General features: G+C 36.2%; 2 protein-coding genes across 8 annotated transcripts in view; one reads left to right on the forward strand and one right to left on the reverse strand.

Moving 5' to 3' along the window:
- Positions 1-6,929, forward strand: part of DPH5 (diphthamide biosynthesis 5) — a 36,064-nt gene extending 29,135 nt beyond the window's left edge. For all 5 annotated transcript variants that reach the window (XM_063652536.1, XM_054475578.2, XM_054475562.2 and 2 more), the window contains exons 6-8: positions 1,834-1,873; positions 4,249-4,352; positions 6,360-6,929. In XM_063652536.1, the coding sequence (XP_063508606.1) occupies positions 1,834-1,873; positions 4,249-4,352; positions 6,360-6,583 (368 nt within the window). In that variant the 3' untranslated portion in view covers positions 6,584-6,929. The remainder of the gene's footprint in view (positions 1-1,833; positions 1,874-4,248; positions 4,353-6,359) is intronic.
- The window catches only part of SLC30A7 (solute carrier family 30 member 7), a 102,155-nt gene continuing 76,662 nt past the window's right edge, over positions 270-25,762 (reverse strand). Inside the window, exons 11-13 of one of the 3 annotated variants that reach the window (XR_008500620.2) lie at positions 22,032-22,124; positions 1,464-1,509; positions 270-1,345 (exon numbers count right to left, since the gene is read on the reverse strand). Coding sequence is in view for 2 of the 3 variants with exons in the window: in XM_054475524.2 (XP_054331499.1) it covers positions 22,077-22,124 (48 nt within the window). In the remaining variant the exon portion in view is untranslated. Of the gene's footprint in view, positions 1,346-1,463; positions 1,510-15,206; positions 21,710-22,031; positions 22,125-25,762 lie in introns of those variants that run through there. The other 2 variants (XM_054475537.2, XM_054475524.2) reach the window with 2 other exon arrangements.

Consider the following 25,762-nt stretch of genomic DNA (forward strand, 5'->3'; position numbering starts at 1 on the left):
AAGTATAGGATTTCATGATTTCAAATCCTCAAACCATAGTTCTCATCGTTTTATCATCTGGCATTCTCATTATTTAAATTAGTATGTATTTATTGAATGCCTGCTGTGGGTTAAGTTCCAGAGGGATTAGTGAGGATAAACCATGGCAGGAAAACACAGAGAATTTAAAATTTACTTAGAAACACAAGACCAATATATATGATATAATTAGAGGTTAATAAAAGATAGCATTAATTGTGTAGATGTTTCCAAGAACAAAAAGCATTTGAGGAGAAGTCAACAAAGACTTTATGAAGGAGTTAGGACTTACATTGCCCAGAGGGTGGATAGTTTAATATGGGCTGGTGACTGAGTTGTATGAGAGCCGCATGAGTAAATTTATTCAGTAAACATTTATGGAGTGTCTTCTGGGTACTTCACATTATGCTAGGTCCTGGTACTAAGATGAATCAGAGAACCTTACATTCTAGCAAGTAGAAATAGAGAGGAATAATTATGGACTGTGTGAAGACAAGGGAAAAGTAATGCGGCGTCTGGCTTGAGATGAAGTCATGAATGCACTCCTTGATTAAAAAGGATTTGCTTGTAAAAATTCTCCTCAACCCTCTTCCTTTTAAAAATCAGATTCTATAGAGCATATTTGAAAAGTAAAGAAACTGAAAATATGAAAAATTTCATCACAACATTTCAGAAGCTCAGAGTGAATGAATTAATAAATGGGTTAAAATTTTTAAAATCTTAGAAACATAATTTAAAGGAAATCTAAAAGTTGACTAACACCATTGATTATAGGGAGGCCACATTCTTAATAACAGACATTCATTTTTTTCTCCATAATGTGACAGACAAGTAGAAATATTAAATAAATAATGATATTTCAAACCTGAAAAAGGCTTTCAATGCTGGTTCCAAGAACATTTAAAAATATGTATTTAATATTAACTCTGCTATAATTTCCAAGCAAACTCTTTGATATCCTTTATAAGAAACACTTCTATAATCACTTAGGAAATCTGCATAAGTCTATTAAAGACTCCTCAGTTGCACTATGTTTATTTTTGCAAAAACAAACTTTGGCTGAACCATTTGTTTTCAGCATGTAAAGCAGGAAGCAGCTGTTGCTATTGCTGTTGTATACTGAGTTCCTCTGAGGATGTAGAGTGATTCTGCTTTTTTACCTTTTACCAGATAGTTCATTTGAGCATGAGTGATTAAAAAGTATACCGAATCAAATATTCGTGATGCTTGGACTGTCAAGCTTCTTGAGAGCAGAGGTTATATCTGGCAGGTCCCTGTGGTATCCCAGTCTCTGGCGCAGTGTCTGACACAGTCCGTGCTCAAATCCCTGTTAAAAGCATGAATACTTAGAATTAAAGTATTTATTCAAAATTATGGCATGTGTTAACATTCGTCAGAAAGCAAAATACTTTTTTAAATGTGGAAAAGATTTTTTTTCTACTTACATTACATCTATCAAAGGGCTTTCAGGTGGGTCTGTGCAGTTACTAGCTGGTAGAAATGAAAACAAAGATCGTGATTAGCTGTTAGTAGCGTATATGCCAATGTTTATCTAATTCTTTCCCTTGTCTTCTTTTCCAAAAGGAAATTAGATGTTAGCAGGATGGTCTCAGAGCCAAATTCATGTTTGTTTTCTAACTAGTGGCACAACCACAGGCTTCCATTCTTCTCTATGTTACTGTAAGAAAGTGGCTAATTAAAATGTGAGGGAAGAGTGTTTCCCCAAAATTTAGGTGACTCTTAACTGAGGTTTACACATAGGGTTTTGGATAAAGTTTTTAATTAAATTAAAAGAACTATTTTTACTTCCTACAGACATCAAAGTAAAGGAGCAGTCTTTGGAAAATCTAATCAAGTAAGTTATTATTCTGAGAATGCATACATCTGTTTTATTTCCTTGAACAATTCAATAAATTCTACTTAAATGACCTGAGTTCTAAAGATAGTTGAAAATGAGCTCTCATTAACAGTGTGAACATTAACATTTTTATTCTTACGAAATGATAAGCAGTATAATAGAGTAGAAATAGCAATATATTTTGTAGATTCAACACTGAGAACAGTGGTTGGCATCTAACAGACACTCAGTGTTTGTGGAATGAATTAATGCATTGGGATTCTGAAAACCTGGGTGTGAGGCTGGGTGCGGTGGTTCACGCCTGTAGTCCCAGCACTTTGGGAGGCTGAGGCAGGTGGATTGTTTGAGGTCAGGAGTTCGAGACCAGCCTGGCCAACATGGTGAAACCACATCTCTACTAAAAATGGAAAAATTTGCTGGGCGTGGTGGCACGTGCCTTTAATCTCAGCTACTTGGGAGGTTGAGGCATGAGAATTGCTTGAATCTGGGAGGCAGAGGTTGCAGTGAGCTGAGATCACGCCACTGCACTCCAGCCTGGGTAACAGAGTGAGAAAAAAAAAAAAAAGACATGGGTTTGAGTCCTGAGTCTGCCTCTAGTTGAGTGCTCTTGGGCAAGTTACTTCCATCTCTGAGCCTTATTTTCTTCAGATGTATAATGATAGTACTAATCCTTTTTTACTTAGAGAGGCAGTGTCTAATACAGCACCCCCTACCCACTTGTGACTAAGGAGCATTTGAAATGTGGCTAATGTGACTGAGGAACTGAATTTTTCATTTAATTTTAATTAATTAAAAAACGATACTCAATTTTGTTATTGGAAAACTTAAGTATGTTTGAAACAGCTTTAGTATATAAATCAACTTTACAACCATAAATTTTATGAAATTTAAATACAGATCAACTATTTCCAATGAAAATTTAATATCCAAATTAAGGTGTGCTGTAAGTACATACCAGATTTCAAAGACTTAATATAAAAACAATCTCTTTAATAATTTTTATATGAGTAGGTATTAAATTACAACATTTTGGATTAAATAAAATATATTATTAAAATTTTTGCCTTTTTTGGCTGGGCGTGGTGGCTCACGCCTGTAATCCCAGTACTTTGGGAGGCTGAGGCAGGTGGATCACGAGGTCAGTAGTTCAAGACCAGCCTGGCCAAGATGGTGAAACCCCGTCTCTACTAAAAATACAAAAAAAATTAGCCAGGCATGGTGGCAGGCACCTGTAATCCCAGCTACTCGGGAGGCTGAGGCAGAGAATTGCTTGAACCCAGGAGGCAGAGGTTGCAGTGAACCAATATCACGCCACTGTACTGCAGCCTGGGCAACAGAGTGAGACTGTCTAAAAAAAAAAAAAAAATTGCCTTTTTACAAACTTTTTTGTTAATATGGCTACTAGAAAACTTTATTCTATATATGGCTTCATTTATATTTCTATTGGATAGCACTGACTTAGAGAATTTTTTTGAGAGTCAGTAAAATAATCTATTTGAACTGTGTTGTAAGCCACAATAGCTATATATATATAAAATATATATATATATATATATATTTTTTTTTTGATGGAGTCTTGCTCTGTCGCCCAGGCTGGAGTGCAGTGGTGTGATCTCAGCTTGCTGCAACCTCCGTCTCCCGGGTTCAATTGATTCTCCTGCCTCAGTCTTCTGAGTAGCTGGGATTACAGGCGTGCACCACCAAGCCACGCTAATTTTTTTATTTTTAGTAGAGACGGAGTTTCACCATGTTGGTCAGGCTGGTCTCGAACTCCTGACCTTGTGATCCACCCGCCTTGGCCTCCCAAAGTGCTGGGATTACAGGCATGAGCCACCACGCCTGGCCTGCAGTAGCTGTATTTTTGTTAATATGATAGTTCGGAAAGCCTGATAGGCTTTTGAGGCATACAGAAATAAACATATGCCATCACCTGAGATTTTTAAGCATCCAAGATGCTTTAGTTTACTTTTCTTAGAGGAAACAGTGAAAAGAATATGTGGTTTAAAAATGGTCATAAAAAGGACACTAAATAACCTGATTAAGCTAGAGTATAGACCAAATTGCCACTTACTTTGAATTGTTTTTACCAAAGGTATCACTTTGAATAAAGATAACTTTCATTTAGACATCTATCTTTATGTGTTCCTGCCATCATTTCAGTGAGATCAGGGAAAGTTGAATTAGAACAATGAAAAAGCTTAAGAAATGAACAATCATCATGCTTTTGTATATGCTTAAAGTGAGTACATGTAAAAAACATCAAACAGAATGTAGACTGTGGTACTTGAGTATACCTGGGAGAGTAATTGCATTAATAACATATTATGTAGTTTCACGGCTAAGAACAGTGGCATCTAGTTTTCTGCCTATAGGGGAAGGAAGATCTATGAACCTCCACGGTATATGAATGTAAACCAGGCAGCCCAGCAGCTTCTGGAGATTGTTCAAAATCAAAGAATACGAGGAGAAGAACCAGGTACTCAAGACCCTAGAAGTGCTCTCATATTATTCCTCTGTTACTACATTTAGATGTGTATATGACTTAATATCTCATACCACTATGGAAGCAAGAGTAAGTATTTTTGTATTGTACTATTTCTTGTCATTTTTGTCCAACTTTAACTTAAATCCCATAGGCTTCAAGTTGTAGTGAAAGAAAAAAAATTGGCATTCTTTTATAGTATAATTAACACCATTCCAGAAAGTGAGGATTTTTCACAAATTAAACATAAGTCACATTTGATATAAATATATTAGTATATAAATATTTTTGTAAAATATCTATCATCCCTAATCAATGGTGAGATCTATCCTGCACAAATATACTTATCCTTCTTTTATTCTCCCTCCTTTCATTCTTAACATTGAGACTAGGAATAGTTTTCTTCAGGGTAAATATAAGAGAAAATTTGTTCTTATAGTCCTAATATGTAGACACAGTGTGTGGTATATAATAGAAATGTTTATTGTCAATAAATCTTTATGGGAGGTTCTTTTTTTTTTTTTTTTTTTTTGAGACAGGGTCTCACTTTGTCACGCAGGCTGGAGTGCAGAGGCGCTATCTCAGCTCATTGCAGCCTCCACCTCTTGGGCTCAAGTGATCCTCCCACCTTAGCTGGACTACAAGTGCATGCCACCAGGCCCAGCTAATTTCTTTGTGTGTTTTTGGTAGAGACAGAGTTTCACCATGTTGCCCAGGCTTTTCTCAAATTCCTTGGCTCAAGCAATCCTCCCACCTCGGCCTCCCAAAGCCTCCCAAAGTGTTGGGATTACAGGTGTGAACCACCACGCCTTGCCCACTGTGAGACTTTTTTTTTTCTTTTTGAGATGGGGTCTTGCTTTGTTGCCCAAGTTAGAGTGCAGTGGTGCAATCATGGCTCACTGCAACCTCTGCCTTCCGGGCTCAAGCCACCCTCCCACCGTAGCCACTTGAGTAGCTGGGACTACAGGTGCATGCCACCACACCCAGCTAATTTTTTTGTAGTTTTGGTGGAGATGGGATTTCACCATGTTGCCCAGCTGGTCTCGAACTCCTGAGCTCAAGTGACCCACCCGCCTCAGCCTCCCAAAATGCTGGGATTACAGGTGCGAATCACCGCACCCGGTCAAGAGATTCTTGAGTGATTGTTGCTTATTTTATTCTCATTAGTAGGCCATGTTAAAGTTGTGAAACAAATAGTCTGCAAGGATGTTCTATATCCATAACTTTGTACAGAAGTTTCTTGCATTTCTGTTTGTCCTTGGATAAACCATTTGCCCCCTTTTGATCATTGTTCAATCAAGACCCCTTTCCCAACTAAACAATACAACCATTAAAGGGTCAGCTCTTTAGCTGTAGCACCAGAGTGAATAATACTAAAGCTCATTAAGGCTGGCTGTTTTTAACTTAAAAACATAAATAGTGCCAAATGCTCATTATTTATTAAGGAATCTATAGTCTACTAGTCTCATATCTACTATCTTAGCTCTCATTACCATGATTTAAAAGAGAGAGTATTACATTTTAAAAAATGAGAAAACTGAAGTTTATCACATAGCTAATTGGATGGCAAGGCAGAAACTCAAATCTGTGAATTTATTTCATAATCTCATGGTTTCTTCAGTATATCTAGGTCAATATGAACCTTAAGCAAGTTATTAAAAACATAAGTGTATAGTAAACATTGTTTACTCAGAACTTATTTAAAAACAAATGCCGTGCAATTGTAGAGTGTAAGTATAGCTTGTCAAGTCCTAAAAGTTTAGTGTAAGCCTTTGTAATTCTGAAAGGGTAAAGTTTGGAAGTACTCTTTTATATTAGGTAATACAAATGATTTAGAAAATCCCTTGGATGAATTAATGGATAACTGGTCCATAAGTGGCAAAAGAGATTTAAGATATTTGGGGCTTCTTGAAATGTACTTGTGGTACTAATGTTTGTTTGACTGTTGGACGGATGATGCATTTGCTGAATTGAATAGCAGTATCTTTTTTTTTTTAATAGCAATTACCGAGGAGACACTTTGCGTTGGCTTAGCCAGGGTTGGAGCCGACGACCAGAAAATTGCAGCAGGCACTTTACAGCAAATGTGTACTGTGGACTTGGGAGAACCATTGCATTCCTTGATCATCACAGGAGGCAGCATACATCCAATGGAGATGGAGATGCTAAGTCTGTTTTCCATACCAGAAAATAGCTCAGAATCTCAAAGCATCAATGGACTTTGAACATAGATATTTACTATTGTCTGATGTAAATTTCAGCCATTATATAGATTGATATGGTTTGGCTGTATCCCCACCCAAGTCTCATCTTGAATTTTAATCCTCATAATTCCCAGGTGTTGTGGTAGGTAATTGAATCATGGGGGCAGTTTTCCTCATGCTATTCTCATGATAGTGAGCTTTCATGAGATCTGATGGTTTTATAAGCGCCTGGCATTTCCCCTACTGGCTCTCATTCTCACTCTTGCCGCGCTGTAAAGAAGTGCCTTCCACCATGATTGTTAAGTTTCCTGAGGCCTTCCCAGCCGTGTGGAACTGTGAGTCGAAAATTAAACCTCTTTTATAATTACCCAGTCTCGGGTATTTCTTCATAGCAGTGTGAGGATGGACTAATACATGGATGCATGCATGTTTGTGTAACAGACAGGTCTTTTGGCTTATCTAGTAAGTATAAAACAAGTGACCAAAAACAAGTTGACTCAACAATGCTTGGTTTCTTGTGGCAGTGAGTTTTTTCCCTATGATATCATCAGTTGTTGCTACTGTTTTGGCAACTTTTCAGGATGTACGCACATAAAGCAGACCAGGCTGGAAAGCTTGTGGATAGACATCCACTGACAGAATCATTTAAGAGCAGTTTTTATTTATGAAACCAATTTATACAGGTGGTTGTTAACAGAATATAATTTAGAGGTAACTGGAATTTGAATCACTTGAATCTCAGTTTTAAAGGGTAGAAAATGTTATGAGTGCCAAGAAAAGCAAATAAAAGATTAGTAAATGTTCACAAAATATGTTTATAATTTTCTTCTTTTTAAAAAAGTTAGCTGTCCCTACTGCATGAGGAGTTGTCCCGACAGCAGCTGGTATTAGTGTATATAAACAAAAGTAGAAAGATTACATTTCCATCCAGCAGTCTGACTTAAAGCTCAGCTGAGCACACGCCACAAAATGACATTCTTCTGAATTCACTGTCTTGGTTAGCTGACATCCTAATTATGTGGCTCATATTCTGCTGTATTTTGGAGGTTATAAAATTGTTTAATTATAAATGTTCAGCCAGCCTTGTACAGTTGCTGTTTGGTTTTAAATCGCATCTTTCACATCCAAGCAGACAAATGGAAAACTTGCTGACTACAAAATAAAATTTTTAAAAATGTAAGTTTTAAGGCAACAATGGATTAGTCAAGATATGCCATATCACTTAATTCAGTTAATATGCCATTGTATATGTGCGAGTAGTCACACTCTTCTTACTAGTTTTAAATAACACTCCATTTAGTATATTTCATGACCAAAGAGTTTCAGTTCTGAATAGAAATAGGTTTCTTACATGCTAGTTCAGTTGGTTCAACTCTAAGTATTTCCATGGCCTAACCAATTTTTCTGAGCTCTTTACTTAGTAAATTCATTGGAATTTGAATAAAGATTTCCCTACTCCCTGGGATCATCAATTAGCTAAAGATTATTTGACTTATTTTACTTCATTTGAGATAAAAGATATTTATATATGTAAACGAAACATCTTTTTTCTTTATTTTTATTTTTATTTTTTTTTGAGACAGAGTCTCACTCTGTGGCCCAGGCTAGAGTGCAGTGGTGCAATCTTGGCTCACTGCAACCTCTGCCTCCCAGGTTCAAGTGATTGATTATCTTGCCTCAGCCTCCCAAGTAGCTGGGATTACAGTCATGTGGCGGCACCACACCTGGCTATTTTTGTGTGTGTGTGTGTGTATTTTTAGTAGAGATGGGGTTTCGCCATGTTGGCCAGGCTGGTCTTGAACTCCTGACCTCAAGTGATCCGCCCACCTTGGCCTCCCAAAGTGCTGGGATTACAGGCATGAGCCACTATGCCTGGCCTCATTTTCAATCTGTTAGACACAGAAGGGGAGAGAGCCAAGTACATTTAAATACCAGTTGTATATTATTTTCTTCTCATATGTTAAACTAAACATTTAAGAACTATATAATGAAGGACTTCTGGTTTTGGTAATGGTGTAATAGCTTGTAATGTACAAACCCTCCCAATTATAAACTGTGGACAAAATATAATAAACAATGGTCTAAAAACTCTAGGGAGTCACTGAAACCAGCTGTGAACGTATGGTTTTTCCCCTTCAGTCATTCCCAGACTGTGTGGTAAGGCGTGGCTAGAACTCAAGAGAAAGTTGCAATCTTACTGGCTTGAGGTGTTAGGATGGAATTAAAGGCTGCTAGAAGAACTGAAAATTAAAGCAGCAGATCCTAGAAATGAAGGTGTCAGAAATGGAGGAGGCTTCCTGTCTGCATATGATCTCTCCTTAAATCCTTAGCTAACTCTCGAACCGTGCATGCCCCGGGAAGACTCCAAGGACTTTGGTGGAAAGCCACAGTTGGAAGGCTCAAGAAGCTGAACAGAGATGGCTGTTTTCTGTTGCAATAGAAGACAGAGTTTCAAGTTTGAATTCTGACAAGTTAGAAGGGCTTGATAGAACCTGGAGCTTCCCAAACCCCAGAATGGCCATGTATTAGTAAAGGCTGTGCACAAGACTAAAGATTTATGCTAAAACTAAGGATGAAACCTTTAGCATAATATAAAATCAAGGTGATTAGCCAATAATTTAAATGAGATCAAAGCTTAGCACTCTTAAGAGTATAATAAAATGAATCTGTATAATACATAAACAATGACCGGAATACAATAAAATGCTATAGGGTATCCAAAGAAATAAGGAAATACAGTTTATAGCTTATGGTTTAAAAAAAAAAAGAGCAGACAACAGAAAAAAAAATCCGAACATAAACTAGATGATAGTGGAATTGGCAGACAAGGATTTTTAAAGCAGTTTTTAGAACTATGTTCATGGACAAAAGGGTAGGGTGGTTGTAATGAATGAATATAGATATATATTCTCACCCAAAATGTGGTAACATAAAAAAAAATGGTTGGGTTTAACCGTGGCATACAGATGACACATGAAAGAAATTGTCCAATCTGAGGAAAAGAGAAGAAAAGATTAGAAGGAAAACAACAAAAGCCTCAATGCCATTTGGGAAAATATCAAGCAATTTAACATATGTAACTGGATTTCCAGAAGAATAGAAGGAAAATAGGGCAGAAGAAAATATAGATAACTTACAGGCCAGAATAACCCCAAATTTGGTAAAGCTATCAACTCAGATCCAATAAACTGAGTGAACCCCAAGTGGAATAAATAAAATCATACCTAACATAACAGGTAAAACTGACGAAAACCAAGGATAAAAGAAAAAAGCTGCCAAGGGTGGTAGTAGGGAACCTACCAAATTTTTATTTGAAATTAAACTTAACCAGGTTCCTCTGTCTGCTAAATCTGGCAATTGTGTTCTGTATGTAACTTAACCGCAATTTAAATGAAATTATAAAATGAACACTGCACTACTCAGCAGGGAAAGGATGAACAATAGTGTTTTCAGTCTGTTCTCTGAAATCCCAGTGTTAATTAAAATAGAAATACCTGAAGGCTGCATACATTTGTTTGATTATTTAATAGTGTTTAGCTCTTTAATACTATAAAGTTCTTTAAAATTATCATGTAGTGAAACACCATTCCATAATCTAGATACAGAACAGTTTCATCACCCACAAGATCTCCCACTGTCCCTTTATAGTCATCCCTCTAGTTCATTCCTCTTTATTGCTAAGTAGTATTCTCTCATATGAATAGACTACAGTTTATCCATTCACTATTTGAGAGATAATTGGTTTGTTTCCACTTTTTAGCGATTATGTATAAAGTTCTTAAAACATTAACATAACAGGTTTTTGCCTGATATTTTATCCGGAGGGATTGCTGGATCACATGGTTAAGTGTGCACCTAAGTTTATAAGAAACTGCCAAAATGATTTCCAAAGTGCCTGTACATTTTGCGTTCTCACCAGCATTGTATGGGTTCCCTTTGCTCTGTATCTTTGCCACCACTTCACGTTGGCAGTATTTTGAACTATTCTGATAGGTGTGTAGTGGTGTCTTTTTTTTTTTTTAGACAGAGTTTTGCTTTTGTTGCCCAGGCAGGAGTGCAATGGCATGATCTCAGCTCACCACAACCTCTGCCTCCTGGGTTCAAGCTATTCTCATGCCTCAGCCTCCCAAGTAGCTGGGATTACAGGCATGTGCCACCACGCCCAGCCAATTTTATATTTTTAGTAGAGGCGGGGTTTCTCCGTGTTGGTCAGGCTGGTCCCGAACCCCCGACCTCAGGTGATCCGCCTGCCTTGGCCTCCCAAAGTGCTGGGATTATAGGCGTGAGCCACCATGCCCGGCTGCAGTGGTGTCTTTGTTGTGGTTTTAATTTGTATTTCCCAGTGTCTAATGATGTGGATCATCTTTTCATGTGCTTATTCACCATTCTTATATCTGATTTGATGAAGCATCTGTTCATGTCTTTTGCCTACTTTTAAATTGGATTGTTTCCATATGGTTAAATTTTGAGCATTTATTACATATTCTGGATAAAAGCTTTTGTAAGATATATGACTTGCAAATATTTTCTCTCCATTTGTAGCTTGTCCTTTCATTCCCTTAACCATTTTTGATAAAGCAAACGTTTTAAATTTTGATTAAATCCAGTTTATGTTTCTTACATGGATTATGCTTCTGTTGCCATGTCTAAGATCCCATCACCAAATTCAACAGACAATATTTCTATGAAGTGTGAGTTTTAGATCTACACTCATTTTTTTTTGCATCTAAATGTTTAGTTATAACATCTTGATAAGAAGACTGTTCTTCCATTGAATTGTTTCTGCACCACTGTAAAAATCATTCAGCCCTATTTATGTAGGTCTCTTTCTGAACTCTTGCTGTTCTATTGATTTGTGCGTCTCTCCCTTCTATGATACTATGCTGTCTTAATTACTTTAGCTTTATGGCAAATCTTAAAAACAGGTGGTGTGGTTCCTTTAACATTCTTTTTTCAAAGTTGTTTTAGCTATTCTAGTTCCTTTGCCTTTCCATATAAATGTTAGAATGAGCTTGTTGACATATACAAAAGAGCTTGTGAGATTTGGATTGGAATTGTTTGAGACGGTGTGGATATTTTGGGGTTTATTCTGTTTTGGGTTTGCCCAGCTTCTTGACTCTAGGTGTGCATCACCAAACTTGGGAAGTTTACAGCCATTATTTCTTTAGATCTTCCTTCAGCACTATATACTTTATCCTCTCCTTGAGAAATTCTGATAAATACAAATGTTAGACATTTCTTACTGTCCAACAGGTTCCCGAGCTCTGTTCATTGTTGTTTTCTTTCAGTCTGTTTTCTCTGTTGCCTAGAGCTGATAATTTTTATCCATCTATGAATTCATTCACTCCTTTCTCTGTCTTCTCCATTCTGCTGTTGAGTCCATTCTGTATGTTTTTAAAATTTTGGTTACTGTTCTAAAATTTCCATTTGGTTCTTTTTATATCTTCTGTTTTTTATTTTAACATTTGTTTCAAGATTATTTATGATTTCTTTGTCATGTGTTTTTCTGTAGGTGTTTGAGCATTTCATATAGCATTTTTGTATTGCTTGTTTGAGCATTTTAAATATCTGCTTTAAGGTCTTTGTTAGATAATTCTAAGATTGATATCTCAGTTTTACCATCTATTGATTTTCTGTAAGTTGAAATTTTTTGCAGCACTTTATCAAGTAATTTTGGATTATAGCTTGGACATTTTGAATATTATGTTGTAAGTTGCTGGGTCTTGTTTAGATTTAATGGAGAATATCAATCTTTTTGTTTCAGCAGGCAACCAACCTGTTAGCTTCAGGATGCAATTATCAGATTGCTCTTTACAGGCTACAGTTCCAGTGCAAGTTCGGTTTTCAAAGACTGCAATTCTCTTTGGATCTATCTCAAGTTTGTGGCACGCAATTTGGGACTTATGAAGTAGTCTGTTGGATAGTTTAGTTCTCAAGATTCTCAAGGCTAAATAGAATCAGATCCAAGCATTAGTGATTTGAGGATGATCCTTGGGGTTCATAAACAACTTTATGAGATTGTTTTCCTGGTTTCCTCCCACTCCATAATCTCTCCACTACTTCCTGGTTCCCTGGGCTCCCTTTCTTGGTTGATCCTCTGGCCAGAAACTTGGGCATCTAGTTACTCTACTCTGCTACTATTTCATACTTTCATGGCTGGGCCTGCATTCTGCTCCATGTGGAGGGGGTACAGACAGAAAAAAGCAAGTACCCTTTTAAAACCATAACTCTACCAAACAGAAATATTCCCCTCCGTCAAAGTTTTAGTTCCTATGGGCTTACATAGCTGTTGGCCACCACCACAGGATTGCCTGGCGGAAGCTTTTGGAAGCCAGTGGGAAGTCTTCCCTCCAACTAATGTAACTACAAATGTAGTAACTTTGCCTTCTTCTGAAGTCTGTAGAAACCAATATGACCTGTGTACAAATTATTGCTCATGGGGAAAGTAGTATGATGCACATACAGGACAATAAACCCTGTAAAGCTGAACATTATGATCTAACTTACTGTCTAGGGTGGAAGACAGCAACGGCTAATCAGATGGACCTTATTTTATTTGTAATTTTACAAGTCACAATGACATACTCAAAAGTCTAAGCCAAATGGCCAAGCCAAGCCTTAATTGCTATCAAAGTGCTCCTGCTTATATGTGAATCTGAATATCTTGTTTACTTAAAAAATACCACATTTAAACAATGACATTTGGTGGCTACATTCAGGAAATAATTTTTATAATGTCTTTGTATTATTTTGCTTTATTCTTTAGTTTTAGCAGTTGCTCTTTCACAAAGAGTACTATTCACTTTAACAATTCATACAGAATCACTTTTCAAAGAGGAGTTAAAGTTTACATGAAAAAGCAAAATTCATCCATTTTTTCAATAAATTGATTGCCTTGCCTACACTGTGCCAGACTATGCATTTCTTCCTGTCAACATTAGCAGATAAATTTGAATTGTGAATTTAAATGTTGGTAGCATGTGCTAAGCCTGAATTTCATGGTAGTTTTTTTTTTTTTTTTTTTTTTTTTGCCTCAAAGTAGAACTGGATGACCTGATAATGTTTTAATGAACTAGAATCCCATTAAAATGCTGTTTCTTTTTTTTGGAAAGAATGAAAAAAAGTAGTAAATTGCTGTCATTCTGTCTACATCTATTGAACCTGTTTGCTCCTCCTTGTCTCTGCTGTTTTTTTGCTCTAGACTAATGAAAAGTTTGGTGCCATATCAAGGGTTTGATTTAATAAGGAGGGAAAGAAATGCATTTAAGTTTCGAAAGTTGTTCAGAAGAGGTTATACTTGATAAGCATTAGGGAGCCACTCAAGATTCCTGAGCTAGAGGACTGCAAGTGGAAACTGGGAAAGCAAGACCAGTGTAACATGGGGTGGCTTCTGCGGTTAGGAAAGCCAAAACTCTACATAAGATTGGCCGGTGCAGTATTGTACCAAACAACTTCCTAACCCAGTGTGTAAACAGAAGAGGCTGCTCCGTAGGAGTGTTGACAGGCCACTGTAGAATTAGGCCAGAGGCTAATTACAGAGAAGACAGGATAGGTAGGGAGTCTCAATCTAGCAGGTATGCAGAGGGGCCAGCTCCCGGCATTCAGGAAGCCAGGACAGGACAAATGCTTCAAAAGCGCCTGGACAAAAGTTGGATTCAACAAAAATTCCTTGTTCTCCCTGCCAAAGCCAAAATTGTTTGGGTGGGGGCTGAAATGGAGGTGGCTAGAGTTGGGCAAGGAAAGTGATTCTGCTTGCAGTCATCAGTGAAATCCTGGAATAGGGCAGTGGGAATGGAAAAGAATGTAAAAGATTTCAAAGGAAGAAAGACATTTTATGATAAGGCATTCAGGAAATGGAGGTGATAAAGGCATTGCTTAGTTTTGTAAGAATTCTATGTAGAATTCCGACAAATTGGTAGTTGAGAATTGAATGCGAAAGATTTGTTTTCTTCAATTTTGAATTTGATATGTTGGTAGTTCTGCCATGAATGTGACAAGAAGCCACTGATGGCCTTGAAGCAACTTCTACAAAATAGGGAGGAGTGAAGCTATACTACTAGGAGCTATGGAAATGGTTAGAAAGGAGGTAGAAGCAGCAAATGTAGACCACATACAAGGAATCTGACAGCAGACATGCTGAGGATAAAGCCTTGAAGTATGGCAGAGATTGATAGTAAAGAAGCTGCTTTGATAAGAATACCTTTGAGAAGGAAGGTGACATGAGTGGTGCCTGGGATATTGTGGAAGAAGTTATTTTAAAAAAGAATTGCTTCTAATCAGAGGGAAAAACTTGGAAGGATAATGGAGGCTCACATCAGATGTTTTGGTCTTCACGTCATATAAGACGAAGTCATCCATAGAAACTGAGATGAGAGAACAATTTGGGGGTGATGGAAATATCTGGAAGTAAATACTTCGAGACATGTTTATGAGGTCAGAGGCTAAGAGCCACAATGAGGCTGTTCACAATGTAAAGATACTTCCAACCTCCTAGCATCTCTTCTCTCCTAGTAAGTTCTGCCGTTCCTTGGCTCTGAGAATCATTCTTTGCCTTTCATTCCTTAAGTCCTCTAGAATCTATTCCAATACCTGTAAGATTCACAGTTTTTGTTTCAGTTCGTCAAACTGATAGACACAATTTAGGTAGAGATTTTTAAACAGAAATTTTATTGAAAGAATTTTGATACAGTTCATGATTCTTTTTAAATACATATGAAGTTTAACAAAATATATACATGAATGTGTTCAAGTAGAAAATGTGAAATATACATTATAGATTTGTTGTATTGCACTTGGGCAAATCAAAATTGCTCACTTCAGCATATTCAAACCAAATCACAACATAGTCTTTGAAAGTTGACATTATAACTTAGCCTTGTACTCAAACATTTTAAGAAATGTTTTGATGCCTTAATCTTCACCAAAGGAATCAAACCCAAATACTAACTTGGCCATATGTTTAAATACCACTAAAGACAGGGAGGTAAAGTGTTGTAGGGGTGTTTAAAATATATTAAGAAGGGATTTGGCAATTTTCCATTCACAGTATTTCCAATATAAAAGACTATCTTGTTTATCAAACTCACAAAAGTTGGGGGAAAATATCACTTGGGAAAAAATTTCACTGAATTGCTATTAAAGGAAGCAATGAAGTTACTTGACAAACTATTGACAGGATGTCTAGTTCAAAATAGAATCTTCATTGAGGCTAACTGTAGCACAGTATGTGATACATAGACAAAATTCAAATATTAAAATTCTAAATAAAAAAATTTTCCCCACTAGTATAAAGTAGAAGTTCTATAGTGGAAATAACAATGAAAACAGATGAAAAATCAGTGAAGAAATAGAGGGAGGTACTACTAAAATTTTGTGTTTGAGAGGAAAAAGAGAAAGGTAAAAAATAATTCTGGGAATATTTAAATCAGTAATTGAATACATGTAGTGATGTCTTTAAAGCACCTTCAAGAAAGACCTCTTTCGTTTTGGATGACAATACATTAGGACAAATGAAATATGTGAATATGGCAATTTTCCATAAAAACAAAGGAGACTATGGAGACTGTCTGGTTCCTGATTTGGCCATACAAAATATAGAAAATTCAAGTGACCCAGGTTCCACAGTCCCGATTCTGTCAAATTCCAATCCAACAATTTGTAAAATGGATAACATCTGTATACTTCCACTGTATATGAAAAAGAATGAGCAGCTCACAGGGCTACTTAAAAAAAAATGGCCAAGGTGAATATATAGTCATTTATTCGTGCAAAAATGCCAAAGAAATGCTGAGATGTCTTCTGTAAAAAACAGTAAATTACTGGTTTTACCTATCCCTAACCCTTACTTTTGACACAACTATCTAAAATGTTCACTAGTTAACCAAACATTTACTTAGCATGTGAATCCATGCTAAGTTTGAGGATAAAAGGATGCAGAAGAGAAAGATATTCTTTATTACAAGCTTTCCAACATCATGATCAAAATTACAAATAATTTTCAAGGCTGTTGTAAGAAGTCAACATTAAATGTTAAGTTTAAGCATAGATTACTACTATTTATGAAACAGATTTCTTCCTTTTGAAAGGTGTGTATAAAATGTAATGTAAATCAAATCTACTTATCCTTCTCCTGCAGTGCAAAATTACTTGTACTTTTGGGGAAGATAATTCCCTAATAAACTAAATTAAGGTCTCTTGGGTAGAAATTCAGTTTCTTTCTTCATACAGCCACAGAGGGTACTATCTTTTCATTCAGTCCCTTAAGCAGCTTACTCTTCAATGCCAACAAAACTGTATTTTATAAATAGTCTTAAAAGTGCTTAAAGGAGTTCTGGTTCCTCTTTTTAGCCTGCACAGTTTAAGATCAATGGTAAAGGTAGGAAATAAGCATAAGGGCACTGGAAAAAGGAATGAGTCTAAATAATGTATAATGACTGTTCCCCCATACCAATTTTGTCATGGTGATTGTTCACTAATTTTATAGGAGAGTGTATTGAGATCTGCTACAACTTCTTGGATCTTTGAAGCACTGCTGAATTACATACACAAAGCAGAGCAGATGTCAGCACCTGATTAATCAGTGCTCTACTACTGGCTAGATTCCCCAGGCAAGTCACTTAAATTATCTCCAAACAGCTTCCTCATCTGTAAAATAAGGATAAAAATTCCTTCCTCACAGAGATGTTATGAGAATTAGAGGAGATTTGAAAATGCTCCGTCAATCATAAAATCATGCAAAATTATTCCTTTGTAGAAATTTGAAGATTAAATGTAATAACATGAAGGCCACACTAACCGCCTGGCACATAAATACTTAATAAAAGTTATTCCCCATTCTCGCTTTCTGTGTAATTTGCAGTTAGGAAATATAAACCAAAGACACCCTTGTCAGACTCACATCCATTTGGCTTTAACTAGAACTGTCCTTCTCTGCTCCTTTTCTCTTTTTTTTTTTGGATACATAATCTTTCACTGTATTTGAGGCTATCTTGAGTCTCTGGTTGAGATCTGGGTCACTAAGGCTTCTGGGGGATCATGTCTTCAACAAGCCTTCCAATGAATGTCCAAAGAAAAACATATAATTTCCTTTTATTTTTTTTTTAACCAAAGTTCTTATGAATTGGAAAATAATTTGTTTCAAAGATGGTGATGAAAGGAAAAAAAAAGTTTAACTTTCCAAAGGTAATGCTTTCATGAAGAGTTAGAAATAGAAGTTTTAGTAATTAGTTTTAGGAATTCTGGTTAAGACTTCAACATTTTACCTTACTTAAAAGATTTGTTTTATGCAACATTTAATGCCCAGTTTTGCATGGCTCTAAAAATCTTTAAAATGCAAAAGCTTTTCCAGTGACTGGAAGCCAACACGACAAGACTGAAATGGTATGACCTGTGAATTAGCCTGGTTTATAAAAAAATACCAGTTCAGAGACCATAAACAAAATAAAGAAACTAAGCAATCCTTAAATTTGATTTAGCCTTGGGCAATTAATAGAAAAATTCATGCATAAAAGGATCCATTTTACAGACATCGTTTTTTAAAATGTCAGGAACTGGTTTTATAAGAGTAAAAAAGTTAAAATTAATTACATCTTCCATAAAGAATATAATGGAAATAATTATAATACAAAAAATTAGACAATAAAAGTCCATTTATAAAGTGCCTTAATGTACCAAAGAAGGAGGTCAGATGTCCTTTATTTACAAATCATATTTAATCTCATTTACAGAAAGGCAAATATTACACTGGAGAGGCAGCATAATAGAGTATAAAGAACTCTCAACTTTGAGTCAGAAGATCTGAATCTTTTTGGCCTTGCCACTAATTATCTCTGTGACTTTGAGCAAATGAGAGCTTTTCTGGGCTTCGGTTTTCTCATCTGTAAAATGAGAGGTAGAACTAGACTGCTTCTAAAGCCAGTCCTTGCTTAGATGTAAAATTCTGTGTTAAGCAATGTAAATATGGTTCTTAAGTTTTGGCATTACATAACAGGGTTCTACCATATTAATAATCTCTGTAAAAACTGATTATTCCGTAATAGGTAGGTAAAAACATTATAGAACTGTGATCAAATACATTTTGAGTTCATGATTTGGCTGCTGTACAAAGGTGCAAAAAAGTCATAGCATTTTGGTTACTGATATACACGTGTAGGTTTTCAGGAATGCTGACAAATTCCAGATATAAGGGAAATGACAGCACAAGGAACACTGACCTACAGATAAACTAGATACTGTCCTTCACAAAGACGCATGGGGAGTTAGCAAACTGAGGAAGCTGTGGATATGTTAAGCCCTTCATCTTGAGGAATATAATCTATGTTTAAAAAACCAAAGCTAGTGGCTGAGCGCGGTGGCTCATGCCTGCAATCTCAGCACTTTGGGAGGCCGAGGCAGGAGGATGACCTGAGGTCAGGAGTCCAAGACCACCCTGGCCAATGTGGTGAAACCCTGTCTCTGCTAAAAATACAAAAATTAGCCGGGCGTGGTAGCGTGCACCTGTAATCCCAGTTACTCAGGGAGCTGAGACAGGAGAATCACTTGAACCCGGGAGGCGTAGGTTGCAGTGAGCTGAGACTGCACCACTGCACTCCAGCCTGGGTGACAAGAGTGAAATTCCATCTAAAACAAACAAACAAAAAAAACAAAAAAACAAAACCAAAGATAGTATAGCTATATTTCTGTTTGGGAGGGTTTACCAGGCAAGGTAAACTGTCCCTGAGCAATACAAATTTGTTGTTCAGAGAATATTTTGGCTTTTAAAATATTGGCAAAGTTACACTCAGATACGAGTTTTGTTTGTTTGTTTTTTGTAAGAGTTAGCCCAATATCAGGGACATTGTAAATTAATTTTATAACAATAATCAGGTAGTATTTCTCACTGGAATTATCTACTTTAGTAATACACATGTGCCAAGAACACTAATAAGACAAAATATTTCCTAAGAGTGACAAAAAGTTGCTTTTTCTTACTAATTTTTTAGTGCTGCACACATAGGTATACTGGCATTTAATTAAAGCATAAATGTTAATGCCAACTTGCTAAATGATATGAGCTGGCAGTGTCATGTAACAAATGCAAATTCACATCAGTCTAACACTATATAAACATACTCATGCATTTGTGTACTGATAGTACAGTCAAATAAAATGATTCATATTTTGACAAAAACTAAACTTGGAATGGAGGGCTCTGTGAAAGGCAGACTTGGGTCTTCAAATATCTCCATATGTGAAATATCAGTAGTTATACATAATCAGTTTTCAAAGGCACACATCCAAAATCTCCCTTCATCTAGATCTGTCATTTTCTCTATCTAATATGCCAAAACCCACAGAATATCCCAGAGTTCTCTCAGACTTGGTGATGGTTGCAAACTTCTAAATGACTACTTATATTTGTGGAAAAACCAGTACCATTATCAGGACACTTCCTTTTGAACTTTCCCGCTTAAAAGACCTCAACCGTTGTTTTAAGCACATACTACTGCAGTAAATCATAGATTTCGAACCACCTGGCAGTAAGCAAACATGTTTAGAAAATACTACTTTGCCTGCAGAAAAGAGACTATTGATAGAGTTCATGGCAATCTGCAGCAATTTAGAAAAAATGAAGAAAGTGCTCTAGTTCTCCTAATAGAGAGTAGTTTATAGTTGCAGGTCAGAAATAGGGGAAAAGACACTCTAAAACTTAGAATCAACAGGGATTTCTGCCACACCACTAAAAAGTACTTATTATTGATCTACATTCTTAATCATCATTTCCATCCTGCAGGGTTTTTTCTCCCACATTTACAATTTTTTAAGTTAAAAGGGAATATGTATTGTAAAATGAAGTATGAAGGAAAATCAGATCATTTTCTCTTCATAAAACACAGAGAATACTTAAGTAGAGTGCTCAAGCACTTATCTCAAATTGCAATTTTATTTTTCAAATACGAAAGAACCTAGAAAATCAACTTAGCACTTACTTCCTAGATACCTGTGTTAGGAAAAGTTCTGCATCACCACATTTCCTCTGTACCTTTAATAATTCAAACTCAATAAAATGCTGCTTTAGGATTCCTGAAACAATTGTATTTGTGCAAAGCCTAAACAGGAAAACAAAGTGGATGACTTGGCATTTGAAGAATGAAAAAGCCAAACAGCGCTGTCACAACCATTTCTGCCTTCAGTCTCCAATGCCTTTTTCTTTCATTATAAAATCCATAGAAATGGCAAGGAAAGATATAGGAAAGTTTATCACAGATACAGTAGCTTTTACAGAAATTTGGAATTCAGCAGATGTTTTAAGTCAAAATTTTCTGTGTAACAGATGAATTTCCAAAGTTTTGAAAACACAGTCCACAAAGTAATTTAAAATGTGATAATTAAATTTGTTTTAAAAAGCAAATTAACACCTTTTATTTTCTGTAAAGATAAAACAATAAAATATATATCCAAACCTATGCTGGAAGTACACAAAAAGACAATTTGTATACATTACTAGCAATAGTCTTGTTTTGTACAGATTACAGAATATCCATTAAAAAAAAAAAATACATAGCCGGGCATGGTGGCTCACACCTGTAATCCCAGCACTTTGGGAAGCTGAGGCGGGCGGATCACGAGGTCAAGAGATCAAGACCATCCTGGCCAACATGGTGAAATCCCATCTCTACTAAAAATGCAAAAATTAGCTAGGCATGGTGGCGCACGCCCGTAGTCCCAGCTACTCAGGAGGCTGAGGCAGGAGAATAGCTTGAACCCGGGAGGCAGAGGTTGCAGGGAGCTGAGATTATGCCACTGCACTCCAGCCTGGCGACAGAGCGAGACTCCGTCTCAAAAAATAAAAAATAAAAATAAAAATAAAACATACATGACTCTTGACGGTACATTTCTATGCTGGCAAATACATTTTTGGATACAAAGGCACTTTGAAAACCCAATATGGTTTGGTTCATAAGTTTGCAAGGTACAAACAATTTAACAAACATGATTATACTGAAGAACGTCAACAATTGTGACATCACGTATAGCACAGATTTCCAATTTCTTTCTTTTTTTAAAAAAAGTAATACTGGTTTTGTGGGAATGAAAGCAGTGATTTCCAGCAGCTTCAGTGAAGACATTCCAGAAGACTGGAGGCCCACAATCTGAAATTCTTACTGGCTGGGATGAGAGGATGGTGGTGTGGGCATTCAACATGAAAACAAACAAACAAACAAACAGAAAACAAAAACAAAAAAAGAAAGACAAAAGGACAAATCAACATCCTAAGCCAAAAACTTCAGAAGTCAAAAAGATTTGGAGGAAAGAGCACAAAAGAAAAGACCAAAAGTCCAGGAGATATCCTCTTAAATCTGATCCCTTAGCTGTGAACTCCCCACAAAGCATAAACGGCTGACTCTACCCAGTCTACTTAGTGCTCTGGAGTTGTAGTGATAATTTCTCTTTTAAAAAGCTGGGTACAATGTTTTGGATCGTACAGTACCAGAAAAATTTGGTCCATAAAAGGTGCGTAATTTCTTTCCCTTCACTACATGGCTGCAAAGTCAATCTGTACGTAGAGCTGTCTCACTCCAGCCTGAGAAGTAAGAAAAAAAAAGTTAGAAAATCTAACAAGCTAATAACACCCTATACATTTCAGGAAAGTAATTCTTTTCTTTTACAAATCTCACTGAAAAGAATTATTTCAGAAACAAATATATTCATAAGCTACAAAAAAGAATCTCCATTTACCACTACAAAAAAAAAAAAAAAAAAAAAAGAGCCATAGCAGTCACACACCCTATCCAGATACCCAGGTGATACTTAGAAAAATGCAGTTCCCCTTCTACAATTACTCTGTTAGAGGACACCATGATGCTTGACTGGTTGGCTCCTACTTGAAATTGATACATCAACCCTGTCTAAATCCTCCTGTGATAAATGATTAGTAAACAATTTAGCAAGTATTACCATCTATTGGAATTATTTTGCACTCCAAGTTCTCGCTTCTGTTTTGGATATGAACTTGCTACTCAAGGATACTGCTCTCTAAATTCTCCCCAATATCTTCTGTATTATCAATTTACTCCCTCTCAACTGGATCACTTCTATTAGCATACAAACACACTGTAGCTGTTTCTATCTTTGAAAAAACCTCATGAGAAACTATCTTTTGGGTACAATGTACACTATTCAGGCGACAGTTGCACTAAAAGCCCAAACTTCACTACTACACAATATATCCTAGTAACAAAACTGCACTTGTACCCCCTAAAGCTATTTTAAACAAACAAAAAAAAACAACAAAAATCTTTACTTAGCCCTACATCCCCTTTTGGGCTCCCCATCTCCGCTCTTCTTTACAGCAAAAAGCCTCAAAAGAGTTATCCATATTTGCTGTCTAAAATCCTTTTTCTCACTTCTCTCTTGAACTCATTTCAACCAATCTTTTGCTTCCCAACACTTCCCCAAAACTGTTTGTCCAAGTCACTTTCACATTGCTCACATTAATATCCAATTCTCAGGCCTCTTCTTCCTACTTCACCTATCAGCAATAATACAGATGGTCACTCCCATATATATATATATATATTTTTTTTTTTTTTCCCTTTTGGCTTCCAGAGAATATTCACTGGCTGCCTTTTTACTTCACTTATCAGTCTTTCTCAGTCTTCTCTGCTAGTTCTTTATCCTCTCTGAAAACTGAAATCCCCAAAGGCTAAAGAAAAAAATAAAGCTTGGTACAAGAGCTGGTAAATACCTCAGCACTCCCAGTACACTTATCACCTTGTGATGTACTATACAACTTATTCACGGTGTTTATTGTTTATTGTTGACCTCTCACTATAATATAATGTCTCCGAGATAAAGGATTTGGTCTTCTTTTTTACATTGCTGACTCCTAGAACCTCAAGTGGGAGCCAGCACACAGTAAGTGATCAATAAGTATTTGTTGAATTAACTGAAATTCTACTAATTTCCTGCTTTCAACCCAAAATGATCTATTTTTAATTAAAGGAACCAATCAGTCACAATAAGCCCTTTCTTCTCAGTACCACAGAATAAAAGGTAAATTGGAATATTTAATAGGAAAAAACCAGAGTGGGGAAAAAAATCTATTAGCACTACCTTCTTATAGTAATTTCTGGACTCCTCAAAGCACTGTTTTCTAGCTTGGCTTTTTTTCTAGAATTCAGGTAGGAGGGCTCTGTACAATACTGAGTGCTTGAAAGCATTCAGGAACTACTCGAATGGATAAAAGGCTTGCAGGCTCTAGAAGCTTGTCAGCAAAAGAAACGTATTTTAATTTTGCTGGTGCTTCTCCTTTTTTTTTTTTTTTTAATAAAAGGCCTTCCTGTGGAAAGTTAAAGCCTCTGTTATTCAAATTTAAGAAAAATATATTTAATAGCATCCTCTCCTCAGTTAAGATGATGTGGCAGGAAAAAAGACAGAATTTAGTATCTGTATGTTCTTGAGTTACAAATTAAAATCAAACTTCATTTTTTCTCATTTTAAAAGTATTGATAAACACCAACCCTACTAATCTCACACAATTGTTACATATTCATCCAATATTTGACAGATATTCAATAAATCCTTACTATATACCAGGCACTTATAAAAGGCTATTACAAACAAATTATTATGATTGATTACAATTATATGATCTGACATTATCCAGATGACACCTGAAATGACTGTACTTAGGAATTCTTTAAAAATTCTTATATATCAAACCATTAGAGGAAACAAATATTCTTCAAATAAATTGTCTTAATTTCTTTTATTTTTCAACAACATTGTTAGTGAAAGCGAAATGGGCAAAACTTGGGCTCTTTTTATTGTCTCTGTCATTTTCCTTACTCCTAGCCCTAAACAGAGAAGATGGTAATAAAAAATGAAGTAGCCCAAGGCAATAAAAAAGAAAGGAAAAACAAAGAGGCTAGGTAAATTATCTTTGCGTAATCATGAGTTAATTACTCAAGCTGATATCCTTCCCCTGAGGGCTTACAGCTTTCCACGAAAGCTTAGTCTAACAAAGAAAAAAAAAGTCATTTTGCTTTATCCATCTGGCCCAATGAGGACAGCTTCAAGTTTTACAGATTCTCATTTTCCTCTTCCAGTTTCCTTTAAAGTAAAGAGAAAAGTAGAAGAATCCTATGGTAAGTCACCTACTCCCTGAATGCAAACTAAGTTTTCTATAGTTTATTCACATCACAAAGACATGACAGACACTCCAACAAATGAAAACACTCCTCAGATCCCTCATAAATTCTACTCCTAGAATGGGACTAGGAGCCAGAGGCTGGCTGACAGGTCCTTAAAATGTGAAAACCATATAGTACTCATTGCATATCCTGAGAATAATGTACAAACCATACTCCAGTCAACATTTTTATAAATGGGAAAGGCACCTATTTTGAACACTTTTATGCTCCTAAGAAAATAAATGTTAACCTGGTGCCATAGGCTTAGAATATCTTCAATACATATTTATTGTTGTAGAAAGGATAACAAATCAGAAGTAAAAAATTTAGAGAAATAAACGGGAATATGACTATAGAAAATTATTTCGACTGAACATATATTCATCCTTATCCCTTTAAAATGAAGTCTTGAAAAATTGCCTTACTCTTCCTTGTGAAACCTAAATCATTTCAGAGTTAGCAATAATGAGTAACTGTGACTAAATTACAAGTCAATAACAGTAACTTGAGTGTGGGTTTTTTTTTTCTGTAAATTGTCTTTTGAGGCTCATTTAATACGTTAGGTACTGATCACAGTACTTGGCACACGATGAGCTCTCAATAAATACTAGCTGCTGGTGCTGTTATTATTTCCACCACTATTCATCAACCAGTGAACACTTAAATCATATGGATTACTTAAAAACAATAAACCTAGGGATCTGTTGGCCTCACAACCTGTGGTTGTTCTCTCCAACCTCCAAAGGAGGTCAGATTCTGGCAGACTTCAAGTACAAATGATGAAGAAAGATAATGGGAAGATGGATAAGGAAAAACTGCAGAGCAGGCAACCAAAATCAATACTTAGGAAACATTAAAGCCCTTGACCAAAAGCTTAAAAGAAAAAAAAAGAAAAGGAAAGGTGGAAAAATAGTAATCCACTTTCTCCTACTCCGTACCCCCTCCCTCAAGCAGACAGAGCAAAGTTAGATAAAGCCACAGGAAGGGATTATGATCCTAGGAGAGTTTACAGAGGCAGAAAGTTTCT

Source organism: Pongo pygmaeus, chromosome 1, assembly GCF_028885625.2.
Source record: "Pongo pygmaeus isolate AG05252 chromosome 1, NHGRI_mPonPyg2-v2.0_pri, whole genome shotgun sequence".
NCBI classification, from domain to species: domain Eukaryota; kingdom Metazoa; phylum Chordata; class Mammalia; order Primates; family Hominidae; genus Pongo; species Pongo pygmaeus.